This window comes from Lottia gigantea (genome assembly GCF_000327385.1).
Source record: "Lottia gigantea unplaced genomic scaffold LOTGIsca_32, whole genome shotgun sequence".
Taxonomy (NCBI): Eukaryota; Metazoa; Mollusca; class Gastropoda; family Lottiidae; genus Lottia; species Lottia gigantea.
In genome coordinates, this window is record NW_008709073.1 from 2,071,700 (window position 1) to 2,099,085 (window position 27,386).

Below are 27,386 nucleotides of genomic sequence, written 5' to 3' on the forward strand. Positions count from 1 at the left end.
CTAACTAATAAATCTATCCACTTTAATCTTTAAGTTAATTCGACGGACAGGTGGTGTGATTAGTAGCCAACAAACTTTATTAAAAATAGCTTGTCAAATCCAATCAGCTTTGGAACGAATATCTACCGTAAGTCTCGAAGGTTGTAAATGGTCACTTCCTCTTATGAGAGACGTTATTCCATTGGTTAATATTTTAGGTGCAAATTCATTCCAATTGTAATCCGAATGTACCACGTGATAAGTTCATGTTCATCTGATAGCAATGCCTACTGGTAAACAGAGGACGGTTTTTAGCCCAGTATGAGAATTAAACTAGGTCGTGAGATTAGGCTATCTGAAAAACGGTGAAAATTTATTTGGAGGACAACTAAATGAAGCATGGATTTAGATTCTTAGATTTGGAGATTAATGTGTATTAACAAGGGGATGATAAGATATTCTATGTGCAGGTGTTTCATGCTTTGTTATCTTATATAAATACAGAGTCTTTGCATTAATTCCATCATTCCGATTGTCACTTGGAATCCAGAGACAGACAGGTAGGGTCTAAATACAGGAATTCTTTTTTTTGTTAATCAGATATTTTTTTTTCATTTCTATTTAATTTTAAAGAACTATTTCACTTACTGACATTGCAAAGGGATTGGCTGTAGCTCAGTCTGTTACAGCTTTGAAGTTCTTATGTCATATTATTTTTTAATCATGGACTCTTATCTCGGTCGGCACATGCAGCCGAATGACCTTGATAAGTCGTCTGTTCTCATTATTCCTGTTGGTCAAGCTGTAAATACGGAAAATCGAGGGGAAAAAATTACCATAAATTTTTGGCACCGACCAACTGATAAACAGGATATAGGAGCACTTTTTTTTGGCTAAATCCCACTATGAAGATGGGTGACGTTGAAATTATGGTCTGATGGAGCCACAGCAATTCTATCAGATCAGGTTACTCGTTGAAACCGTCTTGTTTTGGATGATAAAAAAATGTCGATTTTTCAATCATTTTCACCGTATCAGGTCTAATAAACTGATCGTATGAAAACGTTACAGAAAGCTAATGCACACAGATCACAAAGATTGGAATCAACCTTCCACGAAATTTCATTGAAGTTACTTGTAACTTTTGAGATGATTCTCACGTCAAAATATCTTCACGATCTCTTAAATATACCCAAATGAATTCGATTCCCCTACAAAAAATAATGTGTAATTTCGACGATGATGAACGCAGCGATATGTTGAGTAGTTGGTGAAATAATGACGTCTATGGTCACTGGCCTGTATTGACCCCGTAGAACCTTATTTCCTTTCCTTCTGCTGGAAGAAAATGTTGTTATCTACCAACCAAACATTTCCTTTCATATCTATGTAGGATGAAGTGGCTTTTGCTACTCAGTTTAGCTTTGGTTGTTAAAGGCAATTCCTCATCAGAACAATCTAAGGGTAATACTGTTATCGATCCTCTACCAGACAATGGTATTGATAGTGCCAACGATGATTCCGACAGAGTAATAGAACCAGAAATTGCTGAAATAATTTACAATGAGGAGGTAACTAGCTTTTTATTATTATGATTGTTCAATGAAATTGGAATCATATCTCTGTGTACCGTGTTGCATTTGCCGTAAAGCAATTTCATAAAGGTTTTATGATGGTTGTTGATGCTTCGAGATCTGTACATCTACTTACTACTGAACATATATTTGCTCTTTAGAATATGTAAATGCTCCATTATAATGCAACATACATGTCAGAAAATCTAAAAAATCATCTAGCATTAACTTGAATAATATTGATTCAACTAGTTAAAATAAGCCTCCCTCTTCCAAGTTTAAAATGACTAATCACTGAGTTCTGAATACCTGATGCTGTTTGCCACTCCTTGATAATTCTCTGGCTTCTACTCGATCCCTACATCTTCTGATTCATATGATTGTACAATTAACACGTTCACTCATATTTGCAGCCAATGCCCGAACCTCCATCAGATGAAAGAGAAGAATCGAATCACGAGAGAAAGAAAAGATACATCAAAACGAGCACAACTCTCTGGCCGAATAACGAAATTATTTATTCCTATACACCTTCTGATTGTAAGTAATTTCGATTATTCAGTTATATTACTTGATTGAAAATCGATAGATTTGATGAACAAGTTCTTAGCAAGCTGCTAAGTGAGTTAGACGCTTGCTCGCTAACCTGAAGGTCCAGGGCTCAATCCCGGCATAGGTCGAGATAATACCTTCGGATTTTTCAACCCGGTTTCCCCCTGTCAGTGATGCAGGTAAGAGGGGCTGACATGGAAAAAGTGTCTTGTCGTTCGGATGGGACAATAAACCGAGGCCCCGTGTGCTACAGGCTGTGCACGTTAAAGATCCCTCGACAGTTGGAAATCGAAAAAGAGCAGGCTAATGCCGCTGTCCTGGCAAAATTTCCCTCATTGCACCTTGCATGGCGTTGCCCTGTCTTCATTAGCCCACGTGGTGCAGAAAAGTAGGACGTAAAACTCCATTCATTTCATTTCATTGATTAAATGCTATTGAACCGATACAGTTGGCTGGATGCACCCCAATAGTAAACGTCGAATGATACGGTCGTTTGGATGAGAGCATTTTGTGAAACCATATGATCCGAAGGCCACATCAGCACCTTAAGATATACTATCAATTACATTTAACTACAAAGAATACGGTCGTCCCCTGATCAGTACTGTATATCATCATCATCATCGTCATTGTTAATGTTATCATCATTATCATGTGATTATGATGATGATTACTTTTGATTTTGACGCTGATGATGATACTGCTGATGATGATAATGATTAATGTAATGTTATTGTTTTCGTAGATTCAACAGCGGGTTCCAGGAGTGCTATTGAGTTTAGTATTGGCTATCTTAGAGACAGGACTTGTCTCAAATTCACTGAAGTCGACCAGAAGAACTACAGTGCACCTCATGTTAGATTTGTCAGGTAATGTCAAGATGGCGAAGTATCGAGCACGATGTGTCTCGTCCTGCTGACAAAGCAATACTATGAGCTCTTATTAGTTAATCTTATTGCAGTAATGATATTGCCCTTTATTATTAAGCTCGTGTTCATAACAAGATCTAATTTGGCTCTAAATCTGGAACATACAAGCAACGGAAGGCAAATGATGATAATTACAGTTTTTCAGCTGTCCGTGTGCTCAGATCAACTAAATCCAGCAATAGATCAGATTCAAACAAATAGCGTCAGTTGCTAAAAGTTATTGAAAATCAAGGAGCTCATGGATCCTGTCAGTCGCCAGATCCTGCAGAGCCACCTTCTTTAAGTTATGACAACCCGCCTTTGTGTCCATCATATTTTAAAAACTGCTGCACAGGACAGAAAAATATAAATTTCTTGGTGGACTGTGTTTTCATTTTATATTATAGACAAAATGGTTGTCAAGCTGATCTAGGCTACAATCCTAATAGAGATACAACTTGTAGTTGTTGTAGTAAGGTAAGACTGTTAACGGTTTATTAAGTGATGATCCTTAGCTTCTTGAGGTACTGTAGGTCTCACAAATTCTTATATGTATATTAGTTATGATTATACTAGCCATTGATTCAGACGTACTGTGGACTGTATACCAACAATTCTTTGATACAATAACCTTACCAATGTAAAGCGTTCATTTGAAATATTTGATTCTTCATTTCCCTAAAGGCAGATGAAGTGGTTCCAGGAAATTGCAATACAATTAAGGACTAGGAAGAGTCTGTAAATAGAGAGGTGCCCAATATCGAAAAGTGAATGAATGAATCTCTTGCCCAACTTATCGAAGGTGGCCTAAATGCTGAAAAATGTGTACCTGTAACTTGTAAGCAACGGGTCCTTGAAACGATTTATTATTGATCTTCAGAAGCGATGACAGCTGAAAGGCAATTCACCGAGGTAAATCAGTATAACTATGATGGCCTGTCTCTGCTGTTTTTCAGGGAACATGTTACCACGAAATGCTGCATGTGTTAGGTTTTATGCACGAACATCAAAGACCTGAAAGAGATCGATATATTGAAATCGATTATTTGGTGATCGATCCAGGTAAAATAAGTTTTCACGAAAATATTTTGATTTTTAGTACTTTATTAGTGAATTCTTGCCTGATCTTTGGCCAGGGTTAATCTGAATGTTCAAGCTCTCTTTAGTGGATTTACTCAAAATATCTTTTTGTTTAATTGTAAGTGAACAAGACGTCCTATTTTAATTCTGAAAAGATATTTGGATGTGAGCTAGCATACCCCTGAAATTAGGGCCAAAGCATAAAAAGCTATGGTTTTGAATGTGGTCTGAATTTTCAACCGCTTGAAGATTGATAATGAAAGACAGTTGTAGTCTTCATCTTCTGTCAAGTTCTTAATTGCCATTGATTTCTATTATTAAGTAAAATGGTCACAATTTGTAATGCTGAGTGAAAATGAAGTGAGCTATACAGATAAAGATATATATAAAGTTGGTTCAACCATGCACTACAGTGGATGGGTAAGGATGATTACGTAAATCTTAAAGATGGGTGTCAAATGAAGCAAACTATTTGATTAATTGGTGTTTCTAATGAATTATCATGTATTCTTAATCATACCATTATGTTCTTATTGCATAAAATGAAGCGTTTTAACCAATCATAAATGTCCATGTATGTACAGTCTGGATAAACAAAAAAAGACTTTTTGACCTTTCTTGATCGGTCACACATTGGGATTTTGTTGATAATTCTCTCCGAATTTAGTTCATTATGAATTAATTATGGACATGTGAAACAAACTGGTATTTTTTCCAAGTCATTACAACACCTCTACTTTCTATTCATATAAGTATTAGCATTTTCATTTTCATAAATGAAATTAAGGGAATCCATCTTTAAGATATCAATATTATCTATACCTACAAGGCCAGATCGATCAAATGATGCCATGGCCTAAACAGACTGATGCTTGAAGAATGATCCGCCTAAAGCCGTTTGACGACTTATTATTGGTCGCCTTAAAATGCTCGGAATCAATTGGCTGCCGTTAATTTTCAAAAGGCCGAAGCGAAAATTAGACAAATTAGACTCAATCAATTACTTTCACTTTTTAATAGGCTTTCCAGAAAGATCACTTCGGATCGGCCATTAAAACTGTAAACGATGATTATCAAATGGCAGAAGATTTTTACTACCCCATCAGAGAAGCTAATATACGTTACAAATGTCAACAAGGTGCGTTGATTAGTCAATTTTGATATGCATATATTTAATGATTATTAGCAGGTAGATTTAGCACAACAACAAATGAAGCTGAAATTTCCGAATCTGGCTTGATTAAATTATTACATTTATTCATTAAACTAAAGGTTTAAAAAACAATTTTACAAGCATGACGATGCATTAACTTCGTTATTCTTTGTTACCAATAATGACAGCATCACTATTATTTACCACAAAACCAAGTCGCTCAGGCTGATTCAAAATAGCCAATCATATCTATATGGGATAAAAACTTCTTTATACGCTTCTTCAATATTTCAGCCGAATGTTCAAATTTCAATCTGACGTGTGTTAATGATGGATATGTTACTAAATACATGGGAAAGTGCCAATGTGTCTGTCCAGATGGCCTGTCACCTAAGGATGGCTGTAGTAAAGCTGTCACTTCCGGTTTGTTGCAATATATAATAATTGATTATATCGACATTCCTTAAAGGGGATTAATTATGTTATTAGTTGATTGTTGGTCAATTATATCCAAAGCAATATGAATATGATTATTCATGATCACCCCTTAGACCAGCTTTAAAATTGATATTTATCATTTCCGGTTTATGTGTTTGAAAATGCATAGCACATTTACTACTGATATTGTAATGGTTCAAGTAAATCCACATAAATGTTTTTGAAAGCAACCAGGACCGTAAATTATAGCTATATAGAGGAGGCAGTAATGGAAATTATGTGGTTCAAAATCCTTAATTTGGACAATACGAAAGTGTGTTTTGCATTTGACTTGGAGATGGCGGTCACCTCTACGTACTGCGTAATTTACGACAATATGGCAATTTGGTAATGTCTTTTCATTACTCTTTCTTCTTTCATTTTAGCAAATGCCGTCGACTGGCCAAGAGGTTCATATGCATTCGTTGCCGCTGGTACAGGATGTCCAGCCGGGTTCAATATAGGTCATAGAAAACATTGGAGTGCTGGTTTTTCCTGGGCCCAAAGTGCCAACAATCCAATGAAAGGAAAGCAAGATCATTATTCCACAGAATATGAGTTTTGTGTCAGTAGAAACAATTTTAATAACAGTAATAACAAATGGCCTGCTGGTGTTTACTGTCTCCATAGAGTTGGAGGAACTTGTCCTGAAGGTAAGGATTGGAACCGCATCACAGCTATACACAAATAGATAAAGATAGAGAATCATTGCATGTGCATCTGATACATTCTGATCGCAGAAACTTGCCTATTCACAAAATACAGATCAGAAGATCTTCACGATCTCCCAAAGAATCCAATCAAATTCGATTTCTCACAAATGACAATGATGTGCCCAATACAACACATCCATTTCGACAACGGTGATAAATGTACAGGTAAACACATAATTTAAATGGATTATAAAAAGGTTTTCTAAAATTATTCTGTCATAAAGACCCTTCGCAATTAGCAATGTCACCAAACACTTAGTCTGAGATTAAGGGATCTTTGTTTTTGTGGAATTGCAGGAAACACAGATGTCTGATTTAAAATTGGAATGGTGCAAATTGATGCTAACAGTGTCTCTGATACACATACAATTTTTAGAAAACCTCTTTAAAATACCTTTAACAATCCGCCTTAGAATGTCGTATATCCAGTGGATGTAACACTATAATGGATTTGTTTTTTTTCTAAGGCTTCACTCCTGGTGCTGTTCAATTTGACGATTTTATCCGATCAAGTAGTAGTCATTTCAACAATACTAAATCGGGTGATTTGCCAGATGGCGTTTTTGATCAAGATACTAAATTTGAATTTTGTTGTCGATCTGATGGTTTAAAGACAATCCCCATAGAACTTCCTCTTACCAACGAGTTTGTCTTGTACAATGCTGATAACACCATTAACGATCCTTGTCAAGCAGTCAAAAGTAAGTTTACCGCAAAAAAAATCGCAATGAACTTCATGAAAAACAAATCTACTCATAACAAAACACGATTCAGTTGGGTACTCGATCAAAATTCACCTTAAGCCTTATTATTAAGTACATTTTTACACTTTGATGGTCATATTTGTTTTGAGAAAGATTGACCTACAGTTTATATGCTAGCAAATGTTTTTTTTTCATTCTCAATTTGTAGAGCATAGAAACTAGTGGAAATGTGAAAATGCAGATTTATAAATACACGTTAAGAGCTAAAATTTCAAAAAAGAAAAGGCGAAAAAGTTTTCTTAAATATTCCACTATCTTCATTCGTTGCGGAACAAGACATCCTTTTCATCCCTGACTTCTTTCATTTATTTCAGATTTCAATTCATATAAATATTATTACTCCTTTAACAATTATATTTCTGCCAATGGTTCTATTGCATCTCGAACTGGGAAATATCCATTTAGTTTTACGTATAATGGAGTGAAAACGTTCCTGTTTTACATTTGTCATTATACCCCTCTTGATGTCTGTAAGTATATTTCAGTAAGCTTCATAAAGCTTCATTATGTTCACTGTTCAAGCTCATTCAAGTATCAACATCATGGACATCATCATCAGCATCATCATTATCATCTCCATCATCATATGTAAGTATTACAGAAAGCTTAATGGAGCTTAATTTCAATGTTCAAGCTCAATCCATTACCACCAGTTATGGACATCATCTTCATCCTCATAATCATTATCATCATCTACATTTCAAAAAGCTTAATTGAGCTTAACTTGTGTTTAAGCTTATTCCATCACCACCATCATAGATCTCATCATGATCGATCATTATCATCACCATGCAGTAATCGTTTCTTCATCATCTTGACCCCAATCACAACGATTGGCAAACTCATCATCATGATCAGCGTCAGCACCATAACCATCATCATCATCACCATCACCATCACCATAATCATCGCCATCATCATCATGATCATTCAGTGAGCTATCCTTTATTATGTATGATTTAAGTATCATCAGCATCAGGATCGACATCATCAGCATCAGCATCTGAATCTTCATCTGGTTATTAACGTAAGATAACTAGTATAATATAAATGTCTTGTTTCATTACAGCGTGTGGTGGTACGATAGAACTAGATAATAACAACCCAAGCCAGAAATTCACATCTCTCAATTTCCCCAATAACTATAATCACAATTCAAAATGCTCATGGTTGATAACGGTAGGAAACCATCTTATTCACCTTCTTTTAATATCGCACTTTAAATCTTTCACTACTGACAACACGCCACAAATGTTCACCATGCAAAGTAACACCAGCAGGACAAAAAACCTAATTGAAAGGAAAATGTAAAGCATATAAAGCAATTTTTTTCAGGCTCCAGTAGGAAGTAAGATATACCTTGATTTTGACAAGTTTGACGTTGATTGTTCCGATAACGTAGAGGTTAGAGTATTTAATATTGGTGAACAACATCCTAAGTAAGTTGTTTCTTAACCTAGCTAAAAGTTGTGTGGGTTGCATTTTGCTTTTTCTTTTCTGTATTTTGTCAGGCCCTTATTTGTTTACCATGTTTGGTTGGCCTCTTGTCTACTATACTGTTTTGATGTACTCATATCCAAAAGGAATTATTTCGTTAACCTACATTATAAAAAAACATTATTTGCTTCTTTGAGCTGTGATGTTCCCCATGAGCATCACTGATCAGATGTTTCTGAGAAGTTCAACATCACTATAAATAGAACTTCATCTTAAAAGATCATCACTAATCATTTGTTTCTGGAAGTTTACCATCGTCATCACGACACTATGTTTCAAAAGAACATCACTGATCAGTCGTTTCTGGAAGTTCAACATCGTCATCACTAGACTCTGTTCCAAAAGGGGGAACACTGGTAACTGTTGGAAGTTCGATATCGTTCTCTGTTTGCGTGAACATTGTAGATATATAATTGTTCTAAATGTGTTGAAGTGGCAATTTACCAACCAATGGTTTTCAGCTGTTGGTATCCTTGCTACAATAGTTTATATTTGTAGGTTCTGTTTACACAATGGGAAGACCTTTAGAAGTTATACCAATAAGATGACAGTCATATTTCATACTTCGGAATCTAAGGCTTCCTCTGGATTTCATGGCAATGTGCGATTCGTTAAAGGTAAGATCACTAAGTTTAGGATTTTGGCTAAAAATTAAAAGGAAACACCAGTCGAAAAATCTAAACCAATGTAAATGGCAATATTTTCCGTTCTTTCTTCTTTGGCTCTTGTAAGATATCGCTAAGGATTCTCCGTAAAACGAATATATTACCTTCAGTTGCCTTACCTCCAATGTGTGCATGTGATATTATTGGCCTACCATTGTCCATTGTCTATCTAAATACCAATATCTGTTCTTTCTTTTTTTTGATTCTTGTCAAATATCGCTAAGAATTTTCCATAAAACGAAAATATCACCTTGTAATTGTCCAGTTTGCATTGTGCTTTACCTTTATAAGTGTTAATATGAACGGTACCGATCGGCCGCTTAACTGTGACAAATCACAAGGCGAAGTTTGCCAGAGATTACGATACTCAGATATAATTTGTATTTTAGATGAAGATAACTGCTATGATTACAAAGATTATGGTGCTTCATATCGAGGTACTGTTAATATCACAAAGAATTTTGAAACTTGTCTCCCATGGAGTGAAACTCTACTTTGTAGATATTCAAGTCGAAATCCAAAGTAAGTAGACATAGTTGAAGCTATTTATTTGAAATAACATGTAGAATGTAGAAATTGAATGACACAAATTGATACTATCAGTGTCCGTGGTTAATATATACAATCCTTTTAACTGGGGTTTTGTGATGATTACAAATTGGCGAATATCGGCTGACTTAGATCTGAAAAGAAATCGGCGGCGCTTTCCTTGCACAACTGGGGGTACAGACTTAATGGTTTTTTGTTTATATTGTAGAGATGCTGAAGCTGGTTTGGATAGTAATTATTGTAGAAATCCTGGTTCTGCTGACAGACCGTGGTGTTATACCGAGGCTACTGAATGTAAGCGACGAGTTTGTGATGTCTGTCAACAAGGTAAGAATTTGTTTATAGGGGTAAAACAGGGTTGGACTCCTGCTAGAAGGTTGCTTTTCTGGTAGGTGGTTGGTATAATTAGAATTGTGATGAAAGTTCTGCAAAATTTGTATACAGTATCCCTTAGACGGCATTTATCCACCTAATATATGATATTAGATCGATGAAAAATGAAAACCTCAAAGCGTAGTTGATGGGAGATTTGTTGTTTACAAAATCAGTGGAACCATTGTAGCGAAATTTTGTTGAAGTCACTAGAAAACTGGAGTCATTCGGCAGTTTATACGGTACAATGATGAATAATCAACTTTTTCAGAGAAGGTGCATGATGTATATGCAGATTGTCAGAAACTGATATCAACTGTAGCTAACTTCTGTTCACAAGATCCTCGAGCTTCGGCTAATTGTCGATCATCTTGCCTTAAAGATAATCCTCTACCAAGCAAACCCCAATCGAGTAAGTGTACAATATTTCATTCAATTTGAACTCTGCTATAAATACCGCAGTTGGTAGCAAGCGAGACAAGTCATGCTTGTTTATTTGCACTGGTGTACTGGTTGGTTGGACGATTAGTGTATAACTGTTTATATATAGAACAGCTGGGTGTAAAACTCAATTTCATTTGTCTATTTGATAGGGTCTTCTGTAAGCTGTAATCCGCCGACAACTGTTCCTTCTGATGGTTATACCAATGATACTGTTAAATCGTCCTATAACGTTGGTGATATTATTACTTATACTTGTAATGATAATCCTGCCTCCACTGTTAAATTAATGTGTTCAGTAGATGGAACGTTTAATAGTTTTACTAAGGCTTGTAAAAGTGAGTTTTAAAGAGATATAGTTGTATAGACAGGTTTACGTCCGAGCGGATTATCTGGGATTGCCAGAATTTGTAACCTTTATATGAGATTTTTGCCAGAAAAACTTGCTTTCGCAGCTGCAAAGGGGTGTGGGGGGGGGAGCTGCCCCCTCTATCCCCCCCCCCCCTTTTAGCTTCGCCACTGTGTATATATATTTGCTCTCCCAGCTGTTAGAGCTCCATTTCAGCTGTCCGGGGTACTTTCTAGATTAATGCTTTTTTTTACCTTTCCGTTGCTAATTGTAATAACTACGAACTGTGGTTGTTCTTAAGTACATGTTTGGCCTGCAATCGGTAATAATAGCACCTGAAAACGTCAATAATTCTTTTGATATAACTTCCAACCTTACGATTTATTGATTTTACAAAGGAAGCAAATGTTGGATAATGGCACTGGATATGTACCCTGTTACATGAGAAATCAAATATTTAGAAGACCATATACATTAATATTTTAAGCTTATGAATTTTGACAATGATCTAAAAAGGTCTTCACAGTTTCAGCAAAAACCTTCAGATTGGTGTTCTCTGCAGCTCTTGAATTTGGTTGGTAAAGAAGTCATACACTTTTAGAAGTATATGTGCAAATTATTCTTACGTGCGAAAACTGTAACTTTAGCTTCTATTGATGTCTTTCAGTGTGTGATGACGGATGGTTGGCATTAAATGGTATCTGTTATAAAAAGGCAGATCGTTATATGTCGTATACGAATGCTCGTGTAAATTGTGAAAAGTTGGGTGCCAAACTAATTATGCCAAAATCACAAGTTGCTTATGACTTCTTACTACGTGTCAGGTAATATTATTTCTGACAATTGCTATTCTTTAATCGTTTAAAGAGAAAGAGGAAGCTCACCCAATTGATACAGCTCTATTTCATCTGTCGGTATAACGTTTCTGGATGAAAATCCGACGGGACAGTGTTTAATATGCTTAAAATGCAAATACCATGAACGATTACATCCTTTAAATAATTCAAACATCGAACAAGGTGGTTTTGGATTCAGAGTGCAGTCGGCCTGCGAAGATCTGGTGACTGTGTTTAAATCAACTGTCCTCGTTATTCCTGTCGACGTAACCACTGTAAATGACTATGGGGAATCCGGAAATGATCATTGGCAAGGATCCAACGAAACCTAGTTGGTTTGCTTTCCATATGATGAAAAATTACATATATCTGATTGAAAAATTACAGTTTTGTGGAACAGATCCGTTTTTTTAAACCCTTACGATCATTCACGCGCTATGCGATATTTTATTTGAGAAGGTGTAGCTTCAACTATAATTGTTCTTTGCAATTTGTTCAGAAATAAGTTAAAAGAAACGTGGCTTGGTGCTAATGATATAGCTAAAGAAGGTACCTGGAGATGGTTAGATAATACTATTATTAGACAGGAAGATATGAGATTTGGAACTGGACGTAAGTTAACATTTTTATTTGGGCGTAAATCTGACTTAAATCTAGAGCATTCCACTTATTCCAGTAATATGTTATGAATAATCTCATCGAATCCAATCTTGTGGAACATGTGATGCCACTCAACAGTCTTATTAGGCTATTATGCTGTAAAGCTCCCACAAACCTATAACAAAGTTTTCATTTCTACCATTTTTCAGAGCCGTCCAATTCGTCGGGTTCATATGATTGTGCTAGTGTGTTGTCGATCAGAAATAATCCATTGTGGGTTGATAAGAATTGTTATCATTCAGGACTTCATTACGATTCTGTTTGTGAAAAGCCAGGAAAGGGTAAGCTTTTTTCTCTATAATATGATATTGTCTGAATTAGGAACATATGAAATTGGCAAGTTGTTAAGACAAGGATAAGCTTATAATGCGCTATCATTCCTTTCGATTTGGTACTACGGACGAGGTATGGATGACAATTATTCAATTTAAAAGTGCCAAGCAAGGTATTCTTGCCATACAGATGGTCTTAGGAAGACCTGGTAGACATAGTAGATTCGATCATCAATTCATCCAAAGTAATTCCGTTAATAGGCAATTAACAAGATACCATGTATCATTTGGAAATTTTGAATTATTTCAGATGTTTGTCATGATATGATCCCAGATTGTTCTGAACGAGCAGCTCAAGATTACGATTTCTGCAATGCCGAGAATGGATTTGCTGAATTATATTGTAAAAATTTCTGCACTGGTTGTAAAAGTAGGTTTAGGTGCTTCTTTTCATTCGATGGAAACATTTAAGCTGCAAATCTACCACAATCCACAGCTGCAAAATCAGCATACTTACCAGCTGCAACACTCACGTCATCCGCATCCACAAACATGCAACCACCAGGGAATGTTCATCACTATAGAGTGATTTTTAACAACCTGTAGCACAATATGTGGCATTGGTTTAATGTCCCATCCAAGCGACAAATCGCCAACAGGCTGGATCGAACACAGGAATCACCAAGCCGCTTAGCAAGGTTCATACTTTGCAACAGCTGTTTAAACCAAAGCTTAATACAGAATGTTATGATAACATCTTGCTGTTATCTTTTTAACAGAGTGCGACGCCGGAGGAGACTTTTATAATGGTAATTGTTATTATCCACAACCAGATAAAAAGTTGGGTTCCGCTGCTACTGCTGCATGTGCTGCAATGGGTGGGCATTTACCAATTGTAAAATCTTGGGCAGATGTAACCAAAATAAATTCCTAGTAAGTCTTTATGTGTATCAAAGTAGTAAAAAATAAAATAAAATAAAAAAATAAAAAAATTATTTCCATTTTTGAATGGTTCAGATATGCAATAAACTGTAGCTTTACACATTATATGTGTGATGTTTAATCAATTGTGCTTATTGATTGCGTGTTAATTGTGTAATGCTTGAAATTTATTTCATATGATGTAAATGTTATTATTCTTAAAGCTTTGGTATTCAGTGGCTTGGTTTAACAGATGTAGCTACAGAGGGTTCCTTTATGTGGCCAGATGGTACACCGCTTGGTAACTTCAATAATTGGGGTGTCAGTGAGTATTCGTAAAGTAATATATCCGGAGGAGCAATAGTGTATTCCAATAATGGAATAAGCCGGTTGTCCGGATTTTCTACAAGGGACAATCCATTTTTGGTGCCATTCTCATCCCCTAAATCATCCGATCCAATGTGATTGGATGGCCCCCGTCTATGAAATCCTGGCAACTTCACTGCATGGAACAGACTGGGCTGATTACGTCGGGTTTAGGCTTTAGGGGACCGAAAAACCTGTTTATATTTTAATCATTCCGGGTGTGCATAATATCTTTTTCTCGACTACATTGGAAATACTTTTGTAGATAATGATGGAACGAAAGAACCAGATAATTACTATAATTCTGATTGTGTTTTGCTTTACTACTCTAAGTGGTATGATCGTTACTGTTCTTATTATGAATACTACAACTATGTCTGTGTGAAAGAAAGCAAGGGTAAGTTTTTCGGCTTAATGGTTGTAAAGAGTATTGGGAACACTTATAACATACATTTTCAACATAACAATTTTCAATCAGACGTCAGTGGCTCTTGCAATTCCACTAAAACGTGTTATATGACGTCACTAATTGCAAAATATGCTTAATCACATAAGGACTTCGCTATTAAAGAATTCAATTTTCAAGATTAGTATTCGCAAATGATGTTTTAAATTATTTTATTACAGTTGCTAAATGTGCTTTACCAAATGCAAGTAATAATTCTACATTGTCTCACGGGGTTGAACCATTATACCAAGGCAGCCGTATTGTTACAAAATGTAATGATGGGTACATGGCCACTTCCGGTGATATAACAAGAATTTGTTTAGCTGATGGAACGTTCAGTGGTTCAGCTCCAGTTTGTGAAGGTAAGCTCATCTAGTTCACGTCCTATTTTTCTATACCTTTCTAAGGCAGTGGGGTTGACATTAATCCAGTCGAAGTATCATCAGTTTGATTCCTCTCCGATTTATAAATAACGTACCTGTTCCATCTAAAGCCTGTAGGACATTTGCCCTCAATCCAGCTTACAGACATTTTGCACGATTTCCCGTAAAAAGACATCTTTTGACTGTAATAGAAGTCTTGGTTATGTTATATTCACACGAGGTCATTAACAGAAAATCTGGAAGCGTTTAAAATCTGCATCGTTTTTTCTTGCAGATGAAACAACAGCTAACGTCATTACACCGAACAATAATGTACCTATCGAAGACAGGCGCCAAACAATAGCTACATTAAATGGTTACATGTTTTCTGGTGATTTTGAGCAATTTGAGATACCCCGTGCTGGTCAGATAGTTAGTTGGGAATATTTCAGTAGGGCTGCTGGTAATGTTGGTCTGATGGTTTTTGAATACAATGGGACAAAGTAAGTACCACATAACTTCGAGCGTAGATATGAAGGAACCGCCCCCAGATCTTTCAAAAAGAGGCCATAAGCCCTTTTAACTGTTTGTAGCAGGTGTACATGGGTCTTGTAATAGACTAAAGGGGGTGGCGTTGAGGGGGGGGGGGGTGATATGTTCAAGCACTACCGGTTGTCCATCATATACATCGTATAACCGTCTCTTGATGATACTTTATGCAGTGGCTCAACTACATGGGTAGCTGCACATTGACGCATGTAGGTTGCCGACTTTTCAATAACAAGTGTTGATAATTGATTTGCTTTATTTATCAGCAGTCTGAAGTTGAAGGGCTATAATTATATTAAAACCGATGGTGCCAGTCGACATTCCATTTATCATGTACCAATAGCAGGTAGAATTAACGTTGAAAAGGGTGACAGAATCGGTGTTTGGTTCCCGGAAAACAAGCAGGTCATCGGCGTGAACTACCACCATGACTACGTGGAATGGAGATATCCAACCCAACAAATCAGAAGAAGTTACAATGCCTACAATAGCACTACCAGTATCAGCGTGAACACAACTTATGACTTTTATGAGTCAAGTTCATCGACCAAAGAAGCTAAGGTTTTGCATGGCTTCTTTTCTCTCAGAGCTAATATCGGCCCTAGAAATTAACCCGAAAGACACATCTATAAACTTGTATTGGTTATGGAAAATAAAATTGTTTTTAAAAACATATAGACATTTTGTTTGGTTTTTGTCGCCGTTTCCGTTTTAAAGGTTTTTTCTTTTTTGAAATTTCGTATTTTTATCTGAGGGTGAGATAAGGGTGGAGTTTGGGGGTGGGCTGGGGCTCAACCAGTCCCTATGATAATTGAGCCACTGGGAGAGTGATGTATGCCTTTTCAAAGTCAGCACTCCGACATGCAATGAAAGAGAGAAACCGAGTGAAGACCCACAGGTGTTGTCTCGTGCATACACAATAGTGGAGAGAGGCATTTGGGCAAGCAATTATAGAACGAGCCTCCCTTGAAATCAATGAAAGTTAGACAATATTCCAGTGATCTTTTGTACTAATATTTCTGAAATCTTGATAAAGTATTGTTTCTGAGACCAGCCACTGACGTAATGACTGTCAAAGGCTATATATTCCTCCATTGCCATGATCGAATCAAGAACTTCTGGTAAAATATGAGTACATTTGTATATCTTCGAATCATATACACCTATATACTTATATACACTAACACTATCAATCTATATAAATTAATTATTTATCATGTTAACAACAATAATTTTATCATAATATCATTTCTAACTAATTCATATCGGGTAGATTTTATATCAAATCAATTTGAAGTATCTTAAAGTAATACTACCTATTAAAATGGATATAAAATTTAAACTCTCAAACTTGGTAAATAAGTGTATATATTCATCAGTCGGACTTAACAGGCACCATGACTAATGAATAGAATCTGTATATAAGATGAAATATTGACCAAACCAACGCTTCTAAGCGTGTATCAGAATTAGTTAATTTAATGCATTATTACTTAATTTTATGGATATATTATTATTATAGAGGGATCCTGTCCAGGTAAGACTCATTTTAACCAAGTTTAAACATTTCAATTTTTCGGTCATCCTAAGAGATAGTAAATCTTTAATAAAAATTAGAACTAAGTGAATGTTAAAATACATCGTTTTCACAAAATATTTAGAAGACTGTTCCTATCTCACATTTTTAATTGTTTTGGTCGGAGAAACGTACACGATGGTTTCTTTCTACCTACAGTTGAGTTAAAGATTTAGAGGACTTTAATATATAGACATATACTTTAATCGTCTGAGAAGACAAGTGAACGAAAAGGTGCCCTAATTCGCACATAAGCACTAAAACTATCTTTAGATATTATACCTGTACATACTATCCTAAAAACTAGCACAGAGTTCGTGAAATTAAGGATCACAAGAGTAAATATGATCATCAGGAGCTTTACGAGATGGACTCTTACCCGCCAGCCTGATCAAGCAGTCAACTGTCAGCAGTTCTCAATGATTATGCATATTATTTATATCCTTGACCAGGACATAGTAATAGAGTAATAATAGGGCTTACAGATTAGATTAGATAATTACTGAATTACAACATATATTGTATCTATACTTTCAGTCCTCAAAAGAACGTCCACAACTCTTACAAATCAAGTGCATCCCGTTGACAGCTTGAACCCCGTTGTCAACTTTCCTATTTGACGGCAAAATCATACTGGGTTTCAAATTGATAACAACCTTTTGCTTGCGATTAGATGGGTTCGTATCGCTTTCGGGCGCTGCTCTTCCATCGTTCTCATTTTCGTCAAGAGCCTCTTCACCGTTTTGCATATTTGTTTGGGAACCACTCTCATACGAGGAAGATTCCAAAATATCGTCAATCTTAGAATCTAAAGAACCTTGCTTAAATCTTAGAGATTCATGGCGTGGACTTAATGGTGCACAATCTAAACTCTGCTGTTTTGACGCATCCTTAAGTTTAATGCGTCTTCGTGGAGACAAACGAATGGCGTGACCATTGAAATCCCCCGTGGTCAACTCTTTTGCAAACTCGACCATACCGTTACTGTTGTCAAAGAGAGCAGCAAAGCTTCCGTTGATGAATTTTGGGGAAAAGGGAACATTGCTGAGTATCAAACTCATTCCGAAGTCTTTTCGGCGAAGACTTCCAATCCTTGGACGACGTCTGCGGACGACTTTAATAGGTTCTTCTTCGGGTATAATTTCTTCGGGTATGACTTCTTCTTCCTCTTCACTTTGTTCATCAGCTAGAACCTTTGAAGCACAATCTTGTATGATCTTCCAATCTCGGGCGATATCGCTGTTCGTGGTATATTGTGAAGTAACAGTAAAACGGATGACATATTTCTCTTTAAGAGCAGCTGGCACCATGTGTATTTTACCAGACCTGTTCAGACGTTTAAGAAGTGTTTCTGTTAAACTGTTGTCCCCCTGGTAAATAAAACATTACACAAATTTAAATATGATTAACCCTTCATTCTTTAAGATAATTCAAGCAAATGACATTTTAAAAACAGCCAGTATCAGAGCATCACAAACTTAATATTGAAAATTGCGAAACATGCGAAACAAAAAGTCCGTGGCTCTGTCGGCTGTACGAACAAAACAGTCCGTAGGCTATATAGATACTCACCTGTAGTCTAAATACGACCATTCCTAGAATTCGTTTAGCAGGAATCTCAAACCTCTTATCTTTTCTGATCATATTCTCAAACATCCCCGCTAATCTTACTCCCTGTAATTAAGAAATTGACTCAATTTGAACGGGCTCTGCTTGCTGACTAGTCAAGACATAGTAATACAATTTGAATTTAGGAATGGTACAACGGTACCTTTGACAAAGGTACATGCAAATGAATTTCATGCAAGAGTTTCTTTTAAAACTGACTGTTTTTGACATTGTTTGAAACTTTGTAAACTCAAATTAATGACTTCAAGAGTCTAAACAAAATGCCAACATGAAAGATTTTGATCTATCGTGATGGTATTATTCTTAATCTACTGCAGATTTCATTTCGTCTTTAAATTTATTTCTTGTTAAAACTATTACCTCCCTTGAACTTTCTATTTCAAAATATCTTAGAAAAGTTACCTCCCTTATTATAATGATAATTTTTTTGTCTCAGACATCATTCGACGTCGACGTCCAATCAAATGGTATAGCCTACCTCTCGAATATGTTTCTGTATACCTTCCACACCAAAAGATCTCAAAACAAACCACATTTTAAGGGCTCGAAATCGTCTGCTCAGTGGAATTTGCCAGTGCTGAAAAAGAAGATATGGCTTATAATTTATGTCTTATCTTTGCGACGATCAAAACTGCAATGAATCCACAGTTGTTTAATTGGGCCCCGAACTTCCTGGACCCTGAGAAATATCTAGCCCTAGATCATCGTGTCCAAAGCACGCCCCCAAGCATCATACTTCCTAGAGACTTGTTAAAACCAGTATTCGGTATACGATGGTCCTAACTATTCCATAAAATGTAAAATTTGACCTACCATGTAATCAATCGCTGCTCCTGAAAAATAAATATTAAGTGATATATAAATTCTGTTTCTTTTTCCAGTAAAATTCTTCTGTCACTTGCGTATAGAGTATTAGAATTTTTGGTTCATCCTGGCTGTATTCAAATGTCGTTTAGTGTAATTAAAAGTATGGATTCGCCATTTTCGGTGGTCGATTGAGTATGTATATAAATAATCTTCAGAACTAACAGAAATGTACGAAAATCGGGTAATTCCTTCAAAAATACCTCAAACGAGGAATTTCACTCTCTATTTCTATATGCCTTTTTGCTATATAAGACAAAGTCTCAAGAAAAGACGACTCGTCTTTTTAACTTTCAATCACGGATAATTCTAATTCATGGACGTGAGGGCAAAGAAGTTCGACGGTTAGCTGTGAACACTATTACTGATTAGTTTAGCTAAAAAATTCCAGTTTCTGAGACTAAGGTACGATAGGTCAAACGGATGACGAATCTGTCCCTTTATATTCAGTGAGTGGTCTCCCTTTCTTGTCAAGTCGTCACGTGGTTGGTAGATCAAATATCGTAGGCAAGACCGAGTTTGATTCAGCTTTACGGAACATGCAGGCATTGTTGAACGCCAGATTTTGAGATAGTTTTATGATTTGATACAGAGGATAAATTGAAATTGTCATTACCTGAATTTTCGTGTTTAAGATATAAAGGATCCACATTAAATGTTCTGTGAAGTGCACCACTGTTTTTCACCCTGTAATAAAAATTAAGAATCTATCTTGATGTCTGCAATAAAAGACGAGACGACCTTTTTTATATTAGCCTTTACGACCAGATCTCTACCTCAGTGACGGTGCCAGGTTGACGTCCGAGGAGGGGGCGAAATATCTGATGTTGCCCGAATTTCTAACTTAGTTATGAGAGTCATGGCATTCGGGGCTGTGAGGGGCGAGACTGTCCCCTCTGCCCACCCCTTTGGCTCCATCGGTGTCTATATGGAAACTTGGATCTTCTAATACAAATTCCCTACTAGACTTTTTATCTGAAAAATGCATCAGCTGTGTGAGGTGAGCTCAATCACACACGTTTATTCATTTCTAGACCGAAACATCTGCCTGCCTCTATTCCAACCTCTGATAGCTATTTTGAAAGTTGTAGGCTGGTGTAGAGACAGCAAAATAACGCATCTTCAGAGGTATGAAAATCTCTATAAAACATGGCCTAGGTTTCTGACTCTACTCCAGTCGAAAACTGTCAAAATATATATCAGAGGCAGGAACAGAGGCTTCGTAATCAACATAAGCCTATTTCTTAGAAAAGCTACCTACCACATGGCAGTGCAGTCAAAATGTACCATCATCCATTTAGAAGGATTGAAAGCAAATGTCTGAGCATGTTCGATGCCAACCATATACTGTCTGTATTCAGGACAGATGAAAGCAGTTCCAGCATAAGCGGCATCAATATGCATCCATAGTCCTTCAGAATCACCTATATAATAACAGAGTGCAATTATCAATAAGAGAGTTCAAATAGTAATTATCAGATAGGTATTGAGGAGTGAGAGCCGACAACGGGCATATTCTCGTAACCACTGGTTCAGGTATCAGAATTTTTCTTACGCTGAGGCGGATTAGACCCACAGCACCTAATCACCTAGCAAACAGCAATTCAACTCGCTACCGAATGAGCTAGTCCACTGGTTTAATGTGACTAGTCAGCATCATGATATCAGTGGAGAATGCCAAACACATTTTAGATATTCTTGTCCATAATTAAACGAAAATGTTGCTATGCTGAAGATTTCACAAAACGTATTAATATAATACTCCTTTGACATTTTACAGATTATACACTGTACTTACAGATATCGCCAAGTTCTTTCAGATTATCAAATGCACATGCCCCAGTTGTTCCTAGAGTAGCACATACCTGGAATATATGGAGAGAACTCTTTGATTTTTGATCTTAAGAACGTCATATTGTTGATGATACTTTATGCATCAATGAGTACAAATTAGAGGCCACGTACTGGTGACGTTTCAAGTTATTTATAGCAGACAGTCACGCACCGAACTCCCGTCAATCGGAATCAGCGCTTTCCCACATTTCATAGTCGATATTTAGACACGGATTCTGCGCGACGCGCTGTGATTGGTTGAGAGAAACGTCAACAGTACACGACCTTGGTATAAATGTTTTTGATTACAATGGAGACCGACGAAAAATAAAAAGGAAACGACATTGAAATCTAATTTGATTATACTAAAGGCTTCTCAGAGGGAATAAAACAGAAGGTGCAAGGGAAAAGTGCACTTGATGCCACTCCCCAACTACAAAATTACAGAAAACTATTCCTTTGCAGAGGGTCAAACCATTCTGTTTAGGAAAGCCAAATAGTAATGTGAACCCAACACGAGAGGCACACGAATGTGCAACGTGTGTTAGTTAGACACGAAAATGGAACATACAAAGAATGGTATGAGACCAGCTTCTCTATCTCTATCGACAGCTTCTTGAAGAGTATGACCACGAAGACTTAAATCATCGTCACTATTTAGTAATCGCAACTTGACTAAACCAATTAATGTTGCCTTTTCCACTGACGAATGAGCCTGAAACAAAGATAGATTATAATGTATCGAAAGGGGGTTTGTTTCTTTCTGCACTCGAGTCTTTCATGTATAGGTTCTGAAGCTGTGAAAAGAAAGTAAGCTTTTGCAGCTGGTGAAAGATTTAACTGACCACTAATTAAGTAATAGAGGCTGATAATATCTCTGCCCTACCCCAATACAGTTTTACATGTACAGTCCGAAATTACGTTGCTTTCATCCCTTAATCTCATATTCTCATAACATTAGAACTGTATTAAGAGACAACTCCGAAAAACAGCCGAAAAAAGGGTTTCTTAATGAAGGTGATCTCTTAGATGACTTCAAGATGACCGACAAAATAGATAAATGACCAACCTGATCTGAGCAATAAGCGACAAGTCTGGCGTTAATTTCGGCATCATCAAGTTGTAAGCTATTCTTATGTCGTCTGATTGCTTCTGATCTGGCGGCTAGTAGAGAGACAAAAGTGGCATTACTGGCTGTCGTCTGCAAGATAAATAGATGGTCAAATTATGGAGTGAATATCACAAATATTAATACAGGTCTATAGAACCAGACAAATTGATATTCCTTATTGATGGTTTTATTATTAAAATATATTGGAAATATGAAATGAGAGGTGGTATATATAGATCATTCCATTCCTTCGTAAGATACTTGAAGAGTCACAGAGGAATGAAATGGTTAGGCAACACACAACGTGGTATTTAGAGTATGGGGACCCAAATTGATGGATGATTTTGGAATCAAGAATGCATAGTCCATATCAAATGATGAATAATCCCAGGAAAAAGCCCTATACCTTTAGGAACGATGTACGACGTCATCATCAGAATTTATAAACGTTTTACAAACTGCAGAGGACCGCTAGCCTTACGGTGTGTACTAGATATACCACATTTAACCTTTTGAACCCCCCGAAATGGAAGGTCATGTCGACAAACCCAGTCGACGTGTACACGTTAAAATTGGATCCTTATTCGTTCGTAATTCCAACATTCAGACCACCAATGACAACCATAACACTGACCTGTAAAACACCTCCTCTCATTGTTTGTTCATTACTATATGTAAAAATACTGACCTGTAAAACACCTCCTCCCATTGTTTGTTCATTACTATGTAAAAATACTGACCTGTAAAACACCTCCTCCCATTGTTTGTTCATTACTATGTAAAAATACTGACGGTAATCCAATCATTTTACCTAACCAATCCATAACTATTGTCTCTAACTCAGTACACGCTGGACTACTAGCCTATAATAAAATACCAAATACTATTTATTTTGTGGACTCTCAAAAGTTTGCCAGACGACAAACCCAGTTTTTTAGTGGTATAGGGTGTTTCAAAAGGTTGAAAAAAATCTCACAACTTAAGTTTTGCTTCCATTTTTAGATATTCTACATGTATTTCTTCAAATGAAACGTATCCTTGCAATGATATCATTTCCCTTACTTCGTCCTAAACAGATCTTGAATAATAATAAGTGCTTCCCCATATTTCTGGAAAGGTATAGCCGGAGCTGACTCTACTTTCGACCTTATGTTAATATTGACTGTGGTCAATTCCGTAACAGCCAAACGTCTATCAGAGACTAGGTAATGAAGTGATTGAGTGATATTCCATCTGATCAGGCAAATGAAGTGCAGAATTAATGTAATAAAACATCCTTACCCAGGTGAAGCCCAAGCAGCCTATCCCGTTTGCCAACATATCGCCTAATAATGAAGGGAATGAGTTGAGTGCAGGAAAATAGGCATGCATATGAGGACTCTGCCAATGGGTAATCTGAAAGGCAATAAAGCTTGACATTAGATGATTAGACAACAGCTCTTGATATTCCTTCTGTATGCCATCGTATATTGTCTGTGGATTACATTATTCACTCTAGATCTGACAGTATCTCTCTTGAAATAATGTTTGAACCGTTAAGGCAAGGCTACTCAGAATTTCACGCGATCTTCAGACAACTGATCTATTTTCAGTAAGAGACCCTTTTAAAGTTGGATGTCAAGACAATACATTAAAAAAATATTGAGCAAATATTTGCAAATTTAAATCCATATTTGTACAAATATCTCAAAATGTGTGGCATAATATTGGATGTTCAATGCTTACGTGCTAACTAGTACTAGTAGAACTTGGTCATTCCCTAATTTCTAAGCTTTCAATTTAAGATTTGAACTGATGACCTATTGTAGCCATGTAACTGCTAGCTAGTAGCAGTAGGACGTGACAATTTCGCGGGTGTCTATAACACTTACCCCTGGCATTATAACTCGTTCGATATCTTGGAATATATCATCCCACTGTTCACCATCTGTTGGTGCCGAATCTGGTAAAAGATCTCTCATATAGCCTGGCTTAACGTCTGGAAATACTCGTCTACTTCTTATATTTTCTAAATAGTCCGCAATATAGTCCACCATTTCTTTACCTGCAAATACAAATTGGTAAGTATGAGATCAGGGTGATTAAATGTTTGAGGGTGCGCTATCAGGTAATGCAATAAATAGCGAGATGGACGTTCTATCTCTAATTCTGAAACAGAATGCTGCTAAATATGGCTCCCTTATGCAAATCATTTGGGCAAGAATGGAGTTGAATACAACGAATCCACGAATGCACTCATTCTAACGAATGCACTTCTGGGAATACAAATTGAATTTTTATACTGATGTAATTCGGATTATTCCGCATCTTGTTTGGATTTAAAACCGAGTATTCAATCACAGGAATTTGATTTCCATTCGACATGAAAATTTTATGATCATCGAGGGAGGTATCTTAACCTTAGATGGCATATTTATTAATAAGCAATTTTGACGATAATATGACTTTAAGTCGACAATAAGATTGACTCTAAGAAAGTGTCTGATTTATCGCCTTATGTTCTTCTATTTATTAGATACAAATCAATAAAACTAATCCACATTATACAATCTGATGATTTGTTCAGAAGAAAGATTCCCAAAATAGAGCCAGTATATCGTTTATGGTGAAGTACATCTAAACCAAATGGAATGGTTCCAAGAACGGTTTCCATTCGGTATAACGAATTCGGTTGCAGTGATTAACCTAAATAGCTCAAATTGACCTGAATTTATGATTATGCTTTAAAGGGGCAGCTGTGTCATTTTTTTCGCCAATCATACTTTAGTCTCAGAAAGGATTTTTTTTTTAGCTAAGCCAATCAGAAATAGTGTACACAGCTCACCGTCAAAATTTGAGCGTTCAAATACACGAGTTCCAGAATTATCCACCTTTGAATGTTAAAATGTCGACTCGTCAATTTAAGATACTCTGTGATATAGAGAAGAACATATATAGAAATAGTGAGTAAAATTCCTAGGAAGAAGTATTTTTAGTACTTCTGAAGACTATTTTCATACAGTCAAGACTAAAACCAACCCCAACCCCAATAATGGTGGACCTATCCCTTTAATACCTTCGCCCTTTTCATCTTAATTCAAAGTATTGAGGTTAGAATGAGCTGGATTTCTCCGGTCAGAAGCTTTCAATATCTCATACGCTCAAGAAATAATCGTAATTCTAGGTAAAAGTTGATTTTCCTCTTCACAACAAGTGATCTCTCACCAATCACTTCCACATACGATTGCTTGTTTGCTTTCTTTGAAGTAGTCAATGAAATGAAATTTGTCATTTAAGAGAATTAAATAATGTGCTGAAGTGATCTATTGTGCTACTTGAACAAGTCGAAAAGTGTAATGAAATGCAATGAAAACCATCTAAGCATGGGTTAATCAATGAGGTTTACACAGTCGTTATGTACCGTCTACTTTTAAATTGAGATCGAACTCTTATGCCCCTGAGCTACACAATCTTATCGATTGGAATTGGTAGGCGAAAAAAGCCAAGTAACAACACCACAGATTTGTTTAAGATCGTCCAAAAGAGACCGCCCGGAAATTAATGAAAATCATTACGGCTTAGAGCCAAATACATACGACACAAATGAATTTTTGTTCAACGACAAGTTTTGTTTCTTAAATAACTTCAATAAAAACTTCAAAGAAATAAATAAAGAAGTGTCAGACCGATATATTGAATCGTAATACAGCACCATATTATAAAATCGTCAGAAAATAAGGACAAGATCAAAAACCTTGAAGGTAACTTTGCAGGAATTACAAATAATATTCCTATCGTTCTATTTCTGGAAGCCCAAAGGGCATTATAAATCATAATTTAGAATGCACATGAAGTTAAAAAAAAGCATGAAAACGACATAACGAGAGAACGAAAACAAGATATTTACGTTTTGAATATGTCATTTTTCCGTTTATGGGATTTCAGAAACTTGAGACCTTGTTCGGGCAACTGTATGATATACAAAGATGAGGTAGTGACGCCAATATGCTTATAATTAACCAAAATTAAAAATTATCACTACGATCGGCGAATCAAATGGAATGTTTTTCTTGAGAATTTTCTCTAAATCTTGTAATATTCGGCATCGAGGAATTAGGAAATAAGTCTTCAAGTAGCTGGATCCATAGTGTATTGTTTTACATTATGATTATTTTATAATTATTTCAGACGTCAGTGGCTAGCTCTATTAGGAGTCAACAAAAGAAACATTTCGAAAAGCTACCAAATTTTTATAAATTTCAAATCAAAGTTTAATGAAAATATTAACGTTTTATATACGTTTTACTTCAAGGGAAGTAATTCTCTGCAATTTGTTTCTGACCACTGAGGATACTTACGAAAATGTTTTAGGTCCAATTTTAGTCACCACAAGTTAACAGTATCAAATCGGTAAAAAAGTATGAACATGACTGCCCATAATAAGTCTTCGGAGTACTGTAATTCGAAGCATTGCACGCAGGTACATTAAGTACCTCTCAATTTAAGAGAATAACCCAAGGACCCTTGACTCGGAAACGACCCACTACGTTTGCTAGTCCTAAACTCTTCTTCTCCAACACATTCACTCTTTAAAAATGTTTTCTCGCTGTGCCTTCTATGCTATTACACCTTCTCTAATTACCCTGTGACTACTTCCATTCTCTTCTACTTCCACCCTCTATACTTTGCCCTAACTTCTACTTCCTGTCTCATCTTCCACCTTCTAATTCCACCCCCTCTACTTTACCCTGTCTATACTTATGTCTTATATATCCACTCTCTATACTTGGCCCTCTCTTCTACTTCCACCCTCACTTCTATTTCCTATCTCTACTTCTACCCTCTCAACTCGCTTGCTAGAATTCCCATGCTGAAGGCCCCATTTGCTACAGGCTATTTACGTTAAA

The 27,386-nt window shown here is 36.3% G+C and overlaps 2 protein-coding genes across 2 annotated transcripts; one reads left to right on the top strand and one right to left on the bottom strand.

The window, feature by feature from the left end:
* Positions 1 to 285: 285 nt before the first annotated feature.
* On the top strand, positions 286 to 16,163 carry LOTGIDRAFT_232838 (hypothetical protein). The gene is made up of 29 exons (XM_009058058.1): positions 286 to 539; positions 1,373 to 1,550; positions 1,967 to 2,093; positions 2,851 to 2,974; positions 3,421 to 3,490; positions 3,970 to 4,075; positions 4,416 to 4,513; positions 5,114 to 5,231; positions 5,541 to 5,669; positions 6,110 to 6,376; positions 6,904 to 7,137; positions 7,515 to 7,670; positions 8,270 to 8,379; positions 8,536 to 8,639; positions 9,196 to 9,314; positions 9,752 to 9,884; positions 10,120 to 10,238; positions 10,555 to 10,695; positions 10,877 to 11,062; positions 11,741 to 11,897; positions 12,409 to 12,521; positions 12,719 to 12,850; positions 13,152 to 13,271; positions 13,621 to 13,774; positions 13,987 to 14,087; positions 14,394 to 14,525; positions 14,756 to 14,938; positions 15,234 to 15,441; positions 15,754 to 16,163. The coding sequence occupies exons 2-29, from the start codon at positions 1,374 to 1,376 to the stop codon at positions 16,097 to 16,099; spliced, it is 4,164 nt and encodes a 1,387-aa protein (XP_009056306.1). The 5' UTR covers positions 286 to 539; position 1,373; the 3' UTR covers positions 16,100 to 16,163.
* A 1,433-nt stretch (positions 16,164 to 17,596) lies between these two features.
* Positions 17,597 to 24,560, bottom strand: LOTGIDRAFT_119964 (hypothetical protein; the record flags this gene model as incomplete). Its single annotated transcript, XM_009058059.1, has 13 exons — positions 17,597 to 18,177; positions 18,238 to 18,433; positions 18,636 to 18,737; positions 19,171 to 19,269; positions 19,506 to 19,525; positions 20,173 to 20,243; positions 20,818 to 20,980; positions 21,355 to 21,421; positions 21,961 to 22,104; positions 22,459 to 22,590; positions 23,241 to 23,363; positions 23,782 to 23,895; positions 24,372 to 24,560. Coding segments are annotated over 13 exons (2,001 nt in total), but the record flags the coding sequence as incomplete, so codon positions are not given.
* Positions 24,561 to 27,386: the final 2,826 nt, after the last annotated feature.

What these genes read in the sequence shown, in the direction of transcription:
- LOTGIDRAFT_232838 (XM_009058058.1), top strand. Translation starts at nt 1,374, where the DNA reads ATGAAGTGGCTTTTGCTACTCAGTTTAGCTTTGGTTGTTAAAGGCAAT. An exon ending in ACGTTACAAATGTCAACAAG is followed by an intron (nt 5,232 to 5,540) that starts GTGCGTTGATTA and finishes TCAATATTTCAG; the next exon opens with CCGAATGTTCAAATTTCAAT. An exon ending in TCCTTGTCAAGCAGTCAAAA is followed by an intron (nt 7,138 to 7,514) that starts GTAAGTTTACCG and finishes CATTTATTTCAG; the next exon opens with ATTTCAATTCATATAAATAT.